Source organism: Papio anubis, chromosome 3, assembly GCF_008728515.1.
Source record: "Papio anubis isolate 15944 chromosome 3, Panubis1.0, whole genome shotgun sequence".
In the NCBI taxonomy this organism is placed as follows: Eukaryota; Metazoa; Chordata; class Mammalia; order Primates; family Cercopithecidae; genus Papio; species Papio anubis.
This window is the reverse complement of record NC_044978.1, coordinates 114500144-114512376: the sequence shown is the minus strand read 5'-3', so window position 1 is coordinate 114512376 and position 12233 is coordinate 114500144. Positions and strand designations below refer to the sequence as shown.

The 12233-nt window shown below is 36.5% G+C and overlaps 1 protein-coding gene across 1 annotated transcript; it reads left to right on the top strand.

The window, feature by feature from the left end:
• Positions 1-1099: 1099 nt before the first annotated feature.
• Positions 1100-12233, top strand: JCHAIN (joining chain of multimeric IgA and IgM). The gene is made up of 4 exons (XM_003898795.3): positions 1100-1327; positions 5524-5647; positions 10481-10561; positions 11231-12233. The coding sequence occupies exons 1-4, from the start codon at positions 1264-1266 to the stop codon at positions 11439-11441; spliced, it is 480 nt and encodes a 159-aa protein (XP_003898844.1). The 5' UTR covers positions 1100-1263; the 3' UTR covers positions 11442-12233.

Genomic DNA, 12233 nt, shown 5'->3' with positions numbered 1-12233 from the left:
GAAAAAAATGACACTAATTAAGTGAAAAAATTTTTACACAAAATACTGCAGTGATTCAGTTTTCTGTTGAGGCATCTCAAATACAAATCATCTTATGGGTTTACAATTCTGAAAGGTGTAACTAGACACAAGGTCTGTCTTAATGTTATCAAATTAAAATATGACAACTTATTTATCTAGTATCTACCAGCTTGTTTTTCAAGATAGAGTCTCCCTCTGTCACCCAGGCTAGAGTGCAGTGATGCCATCTTGGCTTACTGCAGCCTCTGCCTCCCAGATTCAAGTGATTCTCCTGCCCTAGCCTCCTGCATAGGTGGGATTACAGGCGCTCGCCACCGTGTGCAGCTCATTTTTGTATTTTTAGTAGAGACAGGGTTTCACCATGTTGGCCAGGCTGGTCTCCAATTCCTGACCTCAAGTGATCCACCTGCCTGGGCCTCCCAGAGTGCAGGGATTACAGGTGTGAGGCACTGTGCGCAGCTGAGTATCTACCAGTTTCTAATTCCAGTTCCATGTTTCAGCTTATAAAATAACTGAAAGTAATCAAAATATATATTTTGTAAGGTATATACAACGTATATATTTTGTAAGGAATATACAATGCATATTTTGTAAGAAATATACAATGCATATATTTTGTAGGTATATACAATGTATATATTTTGTAAGGTATATACAACGTATATATTTTGTAAGGTATATACAAAATATATATTTAAATCTGATAGCTTGGTTAATTAAGGACTAGTATAAAAAATTAGCATAAGGTACACTTGGGACCTTAAAGGACTTTCATTTCTCTCCCTTCATCTCTCCTCCTTCACTTCACTTCATTTATTATTCTAGGCATGGCAAATGTCAGATATCTGATTTGAAGACTAATATGAATATATCTAGGTAATAAAATGGAAAGTCCCTATTTCAACATTCTTAATGGAATCCTTCTTTGAAATTATTATTAGTCTTCTGGTTTAAACATTTATATAGTGTAAATGCAAAATAAAAATGATTGCATCAAATTATGGGTTTTTTTTTTTTTTTTGGATGCTTTGCAAAAAAATACTTAAATGTGAGTCATACGTTTTTCCAGTTCGGCATTTAAACTTCAGACTTCAACCACAGTTGTGATTGTTTTTAGTTTGTTAGCTGCCTGGAGTGTTATTTTAAGAAAGCAGAAGCACCATCATTTGCACACTCCTTATAGATCACACACCTTAACCCTGACTTTTTTTGCTCCAGTTTTTCAGAAGAAGTGAAGTCAAGATGAAGAACCATTTGCTTTTCTGGGGAGTCCTGGCCATTTTTGTTAAGGCTGTTCATGTAAAAGGTATGTGATATTTAGAAAATCAAAGGAAAAATATAGGACAGATCTTTTTTTCAGTTTTAAACATTTATGCCTATGCTTTGGTTGGCCAGCAGGCCAGCTACTTTTTCCTAACATGCTTTCATCTTTCTATGGCAGTTGTCTTTACACAGATAAGAATCTTTTAATTATTTTTTCTCTTCTATTAGTTATTTGCCTACTACAAACTAGAGAATAAGAAATTAGCTAACTACAGATAGTCCTACTTATATGAATGTCCACATTGAATCTTAAAAATCTGTAATCCTTCCCTTGAGTCTCTTAAATTAATATTCTGGAGAAGTGAAATAATAATTACTGTAAGTACAACATGGAATGCATTGGGATTTTATTTCCCCAAAGAGGCTGGTATTGGTTTTAACAGCTTTCCTGGATCTGAGCCCACAGATTTATTATGACCCTTTAGCAATGTTTAATGTTATACAGGTTGCCTATAAATTGATGACTGAACTTTTATTTTGTTTATTGATCTTTCAAACAACTTCAGAAAATGGAATACATTCTGAATTTAGAGGTACAGTATTAAATAATTTTCATTTAGAAGGGCACATTAAAATTTGTCTGGATTGTTCCTATCACTGAGTCTGTGGTTCTTATTTCAAGACAAATAATGACAGAAATGTGATTAGGAATAGGCATTTTATATATATATATATATTATACTAATTTAGCATCAAGAATAACTTTCTAATGATTTAAAATATAAAATATTACTAAAGGATGTACAACATAAGTATATGTACATATCTAAAAATATATGATATATATAATGGGGCTATTTCCCTATAAACCCTATAAAGTTGAAAGTTGAAAATATCAAAAGTATGATATCAACTTACAATGACTTTATAGGGAGGTAGCCCCATTGTGGCTGAGGATCATACTGAATGCATATCACTTTCACAGCATCATAAAGTAGGAAAATTGTAAGTAGAACCATGGTAAGCTGGGGACCATCTGTATATAAAATAGCTATCACTTACTGAATATGATATTCTAGGTGTCATGCTAATTCCTTTACATATAATATTCCATTTAATTCTCTCAGTAACCATGTGAAGATAAATACTATTATTACTTCTGACATACAGTTGAGCCAGTTAAGTCTTACAGAGGTGAAACAACTTACCAAAGTCATACAGCAAGCAAGAGAGTAAGTAGAACCCAGCAATCTGACCCTATAGCCCACACTCCTACTATCCTATTCTGCCTTGTGTAAGGCAATCACTTTTTAGTAAACTCATTATGGTCATATCTAGCATGTGTTGTTAAATCTATTTTCTTATTTGTTTGAACTGAATTACATTTAACAAATATTCATTGAACAGCTACTATGTGTCAGATGCTCTTGGAATAAAGTAAAGCACAGTCCCTAATATCAGGTTTGTTAGGAAAAATACTGCCTATTGGTGAGATCAAATATTAGACTCTAAGTCTTGGTGAATTGAAAGTATTTGTAAATTTTCTGACAGCTATGTATTTCTGATAGATATTAGGCTGCCTAATATTTTTATATATTAACTTCCCAGGTTTCTGGTAAGGAAATAATTATATGCCATAATAGAATATAGACATTTTCTATTTAAGACTTAATAGTTAAGTCACTCCTCAACAATCTGTATTTTTGGTCAGGCATTATGTGCTCATTTATGTTTCACTGAGAAAAAACATTTAAGAGTCATGGATACACAAGTAGAAAAGAGGACATCATTTAGGTCATTTTACCTTTTTCAGATGATAATGAGTTATTTCATTACCTTGAATTGACTCCATAATGTTTCTTTCCAATATTACACAGACTGTGTCAGAAGATTCATTAGGAACTTATGAATAATGGTATAATAATGCATTATAAAGTGCTTCAAACAATTACAAGTACAATAACAATGGTCTTAAAATGTTTTTGTAGTGGCTCTTATCATTAAGACTGAAATACTGCACTAGGTCCTCTCTGCTCTGGGAATTGTCTCAGGAACAGACTTCCAGTTAAAATTATAACTATTCTGATCATTTAAACTTTATAACTTGAATTCGTGTGCTAAATCTGTGTTTTTTTTTGGTTGAGGCTTAATGAGAGGAATTGTTAAAGGTCACTTAGCTAAAATTATACGAATAAAGCATGTTTAACATCATCGTTATTATTATTATTATTTTTTGAGATGGAGTCTCGCTCTGTCGCCCAGGCTGGAGTGCAGTGGTACAATCTCAGCTCACTGCAACCTCCACCTCTGAGGTTCAAGCGATTCTTCTCCCTCAGCCTCCCTGGTAGCTGGGACTACAGGTGTGCACCACCACGCCTGGCTAATTTTTGTGTTATCAGTAGAGACAGAGTTTCGCCATATTGACAGGCTGGTCTGGAACTCCTGAACTCATTATCCACCCACCTTGGCCTCCCAAAGTGCTGGGATTACAGGCGTGAGCCACTGCACCCGGCCAGCATCATTGTTATTATTAATTAGCACTCTTATTTAATAGCATTACTTATGTAAAGCTATTATTGAATTTTTAGAATCTGGTAATTTGCTGGGCACTCTGGCTCACACCCATAATCCCAGCACTTTGGGAGGCCAAGGCGGGTGGATCACCTGAGGTCAGGAGTTCGAGACCAGCCTGACCAACATGGTGAAACTCGGTCTCTACTAAAAATACAAAAATTAGATGGGCATGGTGGCACATGCCTGTAATCCCAGCTATTTGGGAGGTTGAGGCAGGAGAATCGCTTGAACCCGGGAGGCAGAGGTTGCAGTGAGCTGAGATTGCGTCATTGCACTGCAGCCTGGGCAACAAGAGTGAAACTCTGTCTCAAAAATAGAAAATTAAAATAAAATCTGGTAGTCCAAATCCAGATGATACAAAATTTCCTTTGTTTATTCCTTGCAATACTTATCAAGGTTGGGTGCGGTGGCTCTGTAATCCCAGCACTTTGGGAGGCTCGAGGCAGGTGGATCACTTGAGGTCAGGAGTTTAAGACCAGCCTGGGCAACATGGTGAAACTCCATCTGTGCTAAAAAAACCACAACGATCTAGCCAGGCATGATGGTGCACACCTGTAGTCCCAATTACTTGGGAGGCTGAGGCAGGAAAATCGCTTGAACCCAGGAGGCAGAGGTTGCAGTGAGCTGAGATTGTGCCACTGCACTCCAGCCTGGGTGACAGAGTGAGACACTATCTCAAACAAACAAACAACTTATCAGAACTTTTTGTCTAATATTCAGATTAGACAATAAATTTTGACATTCAAAGTTAAGGCTTTAATGGTCATATGTATATTTATTCATTTATTCTTTTTTTATGTATACAGGCATATTCAATTGAGATTGTACCTCATAATATTTCTAAATTGCTTTTGCAAATTTATAGCACTTTATGTCATACATACTCTATCTTTTAAAATAATTCTTTTTTTTTTCCTTTTTTTTTGAGATGAAGTCTCACTCTGTTGCCTAAGCTGGAGTGCAGTGGCACGATCTTGGCTCACTGCCAGCTCCACCTCCCGGGTTCAAGTGATTCTCCTGCCTCAGCCTCTCGAGTAGCTGGGACTACAGGCATTCACCACTATGCCCGGCTAATTTTTGTATTTTTAGTAGAGATGGGGTTTCACTATGTTGGCCAGGCTGGTCTTGAACTCCTGACCTTGTGATCTGCCCACCTCGGCCTCCCAAAGTCCTGGGATTACAGGCATGAGCCACTGCACCCTGCTTAAAATAATTCTTATAAGAAATTTAGTCTTTATTATTTTTTATTGAATTATGTACTATGATAATCTGTTATGAAAAGGCAGATAATTGTGGTAGAGAGTATTTAAAAGTCATACAAAATAAGGTTATCTTGGAGGAAAACATGCCTGTTCTTAACTATAATACAATTTATACAAAAAAATTTTAAGTACAAATGAGAGTTCAGGAAGGATGTGAAAATCAGAATTATTTCATCCCAGATTCCCATACCCTGGTTCAAGAAAAAAGTGAAAATTCCTTTTAGAGTACTTTTGGATTTCCTTCACTGTGATGTAAGATTCTGCTTAGAGAACAAATGGATAAAGCTGAGACAAACCAACCATAAAACTATTTTTCTGCAGGCAAGAAAGATAAAATAACTCAATACAAAATATATAAATTGACATTTGTTTTCCTTTCTTTGTAATACGTTTACCTTTCAAGCTCAAGAAGGTGAAAGGATTGTTCTTGTTGACAACAAATGTAAGTGTGCCCGGATTACTTCCAGGATCATCCGTTCTTCCGAAGATCCTAATGAGGACATTGTGGAGAGAAACATCCGAATTATGTATGTGGCATTCCATATTCCTTTTTTTCCTGTTCTAAGCAGAGATGCTTTCTGACACTAAGCATTGTTTGAATGTAATACCTACATCTTTACTCCTCTTTTTGCTGTGTAGCACTTTACATCAGTAAAGAATTGAATCTTGTGAATGAGCTTGAGGCAATTTTATTGAAATTAGAGGTAAGAATGAAAGATTATAGGCAATCTAAAATCAGTGGGCTACATCAAATTATAAACAAAGGCTGTTATCTAGTCATCAGCATGCACTGTTTATATGAAGTTATTTCTATTTATTTATTTTTGTTTGCTTGTTTTTGAGACACGGTCTCACTCTGTCACCCAGGCTAGAGTGCAGTGGCAAGATCACTCTTACTGCAGCCTCGAACTCCCAGGCTTAAGTGATCCTCCTCAGTAGATGGAACTACAGGCATGCACCACCACACCTGGATAATTTTTTATTTTTCTCTAGAGACAGGGTCTCACTATGTTGCCCAGGCTGTTCTCAAACTTCTGAGCTCAAGCGATCCTCCTGCCTTGGCCTCCCAGAGTGCTAGGATTACAGGCCTGAGCCACCACGGCTGGCCAAGTTATTTCCATTTGAATCAGAACTTTCAGTTGCCCTTGATCAGTTCAAACTGAAACTGCAGATAACACTAAAGTCTTATTTTGTACCATATATAGACAACTGAGTCTTTTACACTGTAATCAGATGTCTGCATCGAGATAAGGCAGACTGATCACATTAACTAATTTGATTCAATCTCACTTTTAGATTGGATTTCAGATATTCATTTCATTTCACACACAGTCCAGAGTTATATGCTATATAGCTCTTTTTCAATAGCAAGAATGCTGATACTATTTGAGAAATTAGATTTCTATTGGATCCAATCAGTTATAAGTTTTCCTTGTAAACCACTCCTACCTTAATAGTTTTTCCCCAATCAAATCTCCTATAGAAAGAGAACAAGGCATTCCATTCCTTTCAATCAATGGGAAAAGTATAATGTGTTTAAGAATTTTGTTTTAAGTTCTGTCTGGGACACTTAATAGCTGTGTGTTCTTGTATGCAAGTTACTTATCTACTTTGAACTTCAACTTTTTCATCTTTAAATGAGGAAAAAAATCACACTTAACTCATAGGATTATTGTAAAAATAAATAGACAATATTCCTTTTAGAGCTTATGTATTTCTGGGACATATTAAAAAATATTTACTATTATTTATTCACCTAATCTATGTGCCAATTATTGTCACTATCCTGCTTAAAAGCCTTGTGATGGTTTCCCCAACATTGATCTTAGGATGTATTACAAATGCCTCAGCCTGACCTACAAAGCTTAGCATAACTCTCAAGATCATCCATTGCCACTTTTCTTTTACTTTATGTTTAAAAATTCAGCACTACTGGGGCTGGGTGTGATGGCTCACGCCTGTAATCGCAGCACTTTGGGAGGCCAAGGCGGGCAGATCACCTGAGGTCAGGAGTTTGAGACCAGTCTGGCCAACATGGTGAAACCCCGTCTCTACTGAAAATACAAAAATTAGCCGGACGTAGTGGCAGGTCCCTGTAATCCCAGCTACTCGGAAGGCTGAGGCAGGAGAATTGCTTGAACCCGGGAGGCGGAGTTTGCGGTGAGCCGAGATCGCATCATTGCTGCACTCCAGCCTGGGGGACAAGAGCAAGACTTCCTCAAAAAATAAAAAATAAAAATAAAAAAATAAATAAATTCAGGACCGCTGTAATGTCTCTATTTCCCCACATTCACAGTGCTTTTATACTTGTTAGTTCCTCTGTTTGAAGAACTCTGTCCCACCCCTCTTAGCCTAGTTAACTCCTTCTCAATGTGCATGTCTTAGTTCAGCCATCACTTCCTCTAGCAGGTTTTCTTTGACCACTGAGATCCTGCCCACATAGCTTCGTGTTAGGGATAGAAGCTGGAGTAGTGGGTAATTGGAAAGAATGGCATACATGACATTGGCACTTAAGCCATGTTGAAGAGTGTCTATCTTATGTTTAAACCTCCAGGAGATTTTTAAAATGGCTCTCCATGATCTTCTAATTCATCTTTTTATTTTATGAAATGACTCTTTTTATATTATATTGTTTACTGAAATCAGATAATTTAGATACTTCATGACACTTTGCCTGATGTGTTGATCTTCCCTGTTCTGATTTCTGAAAGTATATTACCATTGCTGTGCCATTATGGTATTATTATTATTATTATTGTTATTTTGAGATGGAGTCTCCCCCTGTCACCCAGGCTGGAATGCAGTGCTGCGATCTTGGCTCACTGCAACCTCTGCCTCCTGGGTTCAAGCAATTCGCCTGCCTCAGCCTCCGAGTAGCTGGGACTAAAGGCACGTGCCACCATGCCCAGCTAATTTTTTTTTGTACTTTTAGTAGAGACAAAGTTTCACCATATTGGCCAGGCTAGTCTCAAACTCTTGACCTCAGGTGATCTGCCCACCTTGGCCTCCCAAAGCACAGACATGAGCCACCATGCCTGGCTATTTTTTTTTTTTTTTGAGACAGAGTCTCACTGTGTTGCCCAGGCTGGAGTGTAGTAGCATGATCTTGGCTCACTGCAACATCTGCCTCCCGGGTTCAAACAATTCTCCTGCCTCAGCCTCCTGAGTAGCTGGGACTACATGTGCATGCCACATCTCCCGGCTAATTTTTGTATTTTTAGTAGAGACAGGATTTCACCATGTTGGCCAGGCTGGGCTTGAACTCCTGACTTCAAGCAATCTACCCGCCTCAGCCTCCCGAAGAGCTGGGATTACAGGCATGAGCCATCATGCCGAGCCTGCCATTATGGTATTATTCCCAACTCCATTACTTACTAAAATGATGTGACTTTGGGCAAGTTACTTAACTAAGTCTTTTTCTTAAACTTTAAAAAAAGGGATAATTATGTATGTATGTGTGAATATATACACATACACTTTATAGGATTGTGAGGATTAAATACAATAATTCATAAAAGAACAGCATTTGGCTTATAGTAGCCTCTCAAAAATGTTTATTACCTTGTCTTTCTCATTATTTAAAGCTTTTTCTGATATTACTAGAGTCTTTACAGTCTTGTTAAGAACAGATTCATTCATTCATTCAACAAATGTTTATTTAGTAACTGCCAAATATTAAGGGTTGGCGGTGGGGATAAAACAGTTTATTTAAAATACAGTCCATTTCTTAAGAGAATTTATAGTCTAACAGGAAACCTTAAACAATTAAAAAGGCAATTACAATTCTGTATTGTAAGTGCTATGATAGGAACGGGCATGGGTTGTTATAGGAGCACTGAGGAGGGGTACCCAGTCCAATCCTCAGGGAGAGGAGAAGGGTGGCAGTGGGAGGCAGGAAAGGGTGTTTGGAATAAGTGGTGGGATGGATGATGGCTGTCAGCCCAACAGGAGTTTGCTGGCTAAATGTGTGTGGGGAGTGAGAGAATTAATAGGTGGGGCAGGTCATTCCGGGAAAAGGAAACAGGATTGCTGTGAGGATTATATGAGATCATCACATAATATGCTTAGCATAGTACCAGGCACACTGTAACCAGTATTATATGTTAGAACTGTTATTGTTAAGATGGGAGATGAGAAAAGCATGGCACGTTTGTGGAATTGCAAGTGATTGTTTACAGCTGGCATGCATTGTGGAGAGTGACATTGTGAGAGATGAAGCTGGAGAGTTAGGGGCATATTAGGATGTGCCTTCTATGCTATTTTGAGGATACCCTGTTATCTGTGGAGAGACGCTAGAGGTTTTAAGCAGAGAAGGAAATTAAGCTTGCATTTTAGAAAGGACGTTTGGCCATAATGTGACCAGTGCTTTGAAGGGGTCAAGACAAAAGGAAGACATTGTTATAATCTAGGAGAGGATAGTGGTGTCCTGAATTAAGGCAGTAATAATGAGAAGAGAGGCAAGTGGATGGATTTCACACATGAAAATAATTAGAATCAACCGGACTGTGAGATTGAGTAGATATGTGACGGGGGAGGATTCAGGTATGATAACCAGGTTTCTGGCTTGGATGGTATTGCTAAATACTGAGTTAGGAAACACAAGTTTTTCGTTGTTCCTTTTGGTAGGGAGGGACATATGAGAAGGAATGATGACTTAGATGAAAAAAATTTTAAAGTTAATGAAATCACCTGAACTCGTTGACAATCATTATCTAATTTTTCATAGGACATCACAATGAAAAAGTTCCAGCTTTGCTACTTAATTTTTGTGTGAACTTGGGTGGACCACTAACCTCTCCTATTTATGACTTCCTCTCCTCTAAAATCTGGATAATAATATCTGTCTGTCCATTTCACAAATATTGAACATATTCCATATGCCACATACCTAGCTAGGCACTGGGAATATATAAATGTTTTTACTTCAAGGAACTTACATAGCCCAAGGAAGCAACCACTCTGTAGACAAGCAACTATGATATGGTATTCAATATAATAAATATATATGAGCATTAATGAGACTGCAGAGGAAGAAGTTAGTTGAAGGGTGAGGATAACATCAATATAATTATTACAGAGGTAAAACCTGAGTTGAGTTTTAAAGGAAAAGCAAAAATTTGCCAAGTCAGCAAAGATAGTTGACAGTGGAGTTGCTGTGAGGTTTATTTTGAATGAGACATATTTAAAACATAGCAAGTTACTATAAAAATCTGAGTAATGGTATTACTCTAGAGTGCTTATAGAGTGCTAAATACAATGATAAGTACTGTTCTGATGAAATAGTGGCAGTATACCTATTACCAAAAACAACAATATCTGTATTTCATTGTTTTAACTTTGTTTTGTTTATTTTCTTTTAGTGTTCCTCTGAACAACAGGGAGAATATCTCTGATCCCACCTCACCATTGAGAACCAAATTTGTGTACCATTTGTCTGACCTGTAAGATATATTTTTTTCCATAGCAACATAGATGTGGAAGTTAATAGCTTTTAATTTTTTCCTTGTAAGAATGTTTTTCAAAATATGTTGGAGTATAAACATTTACAAATATAATCTGAACTTTTGAATACATTAATTCCTATGTTAATTATTAGGTATCATAAATTCATAAAACTTTGTCACAGATAAAATTTATCTATACATTTTTTCTAAAGAAAAAATTATTGGCATTCATAGAAAGGCCAATTTCTCTTAATAGTTCAATAAGTAGATTTGATCTTATGAACAGGCAGGTGTTTCTTTGGAAATGACAGACTCCAACATCAATTTTTTAAAAAAAATTCTCCCTTTCTTGTCGCTATAAATAACTTGTTTAAACAGGTATACAGTTGAGAATAAGCCTAACACAGTAGAAATTGCTGTATGGTATAGATAAAATAATCGTATTATCACATCATTAATCATATTGCTTATTTTCAACTAATATACATTAAAGATTGGAAAATCCCATAAGCTCTTCTGTATTGTAGAGCTTCTTATGTCTGAAAGGAGTCGTCCTTTGCTGTCACGTCAGAGCTGCAAGAACTAATTGATTTTGGATTGAAATGTGTAGTCGCATTTTGAGACAGCATTTGAGGGGATTGTCTAATGCATGTGTTTGCTTTTCAGCTGTAAAAAATGTGATCCTACAGAAGTGGAGCTGGATAATCAGATAGTTACTGCTACCCAGAGCAATCTCTGTGATGAAGACAGTGCTACAGAGACCTGCTACACTTATGACAGAAACAAGTGCTACACAGCTGTGGTCCCACTCACATATCGTGGTGAGACCAAAATGGTGCAAACAGCCTTAACCCCAGATTCCTGCTATCCTGACTAATTTAAGTCATTGCTGACTGCATAGCTCTTTTTCTTGAGAGGCTCTCCATTTTGATTCAGAAAGTTAGCATATTGATTACCAATGAATTTGAAACCAGGGGTTTTTTTTTTTTTTTGGATGATGTAAAACCAACTCCTTGCCACCAAAATAATTAAAATAGTCACATTGTTATCTTTATTAGGTAATCACTTCTTAATTATATATTCACACTCTAAGTATCAAAATCTGCCAATTATCATGCTCACCTGAAAGAGGTATGCTTCCTTAGGAATACAGTTTCTAGCATTAAACAAATAAACAAGGGGAGAAAATAAAACTCAAGGAGTAAAAATCAGGAGGTGTAATAAAATGTTCCTCACATTTCCCCCCCCTTCTTTTTTTTTTTTTTTGCCTTTGTCTTGGAGAGTCAGAGCTTCTGCATTTTCTTTACTATTCTCTTTAAAACAAGTTTTACTGTATAGAGAATACATATGTATAAACATAGGTCAAATATATGTCTTCATTAGGAAAATAATAATCGGAAAACATGTTCTAGAACTAGTTACAAAAATAATTTTAGATGAAATCTCTAATATTTATAAAACTAGCTAAATAAATGCATAATTAAAAATATATTTGGACATAATAGACTTGGAAGCAGATGATACAGACTTCTTTTTTTCATAATCAGGTTAGTGTAAGAAATTCCCGTTTGAAACCATCCATTTTGTAACTGAACCTTGTGAAATATATGTATTTCTTGGTACGTATTCTCTAGCACAGTCTGAGCAATTAAATAGATTCATAAGCATA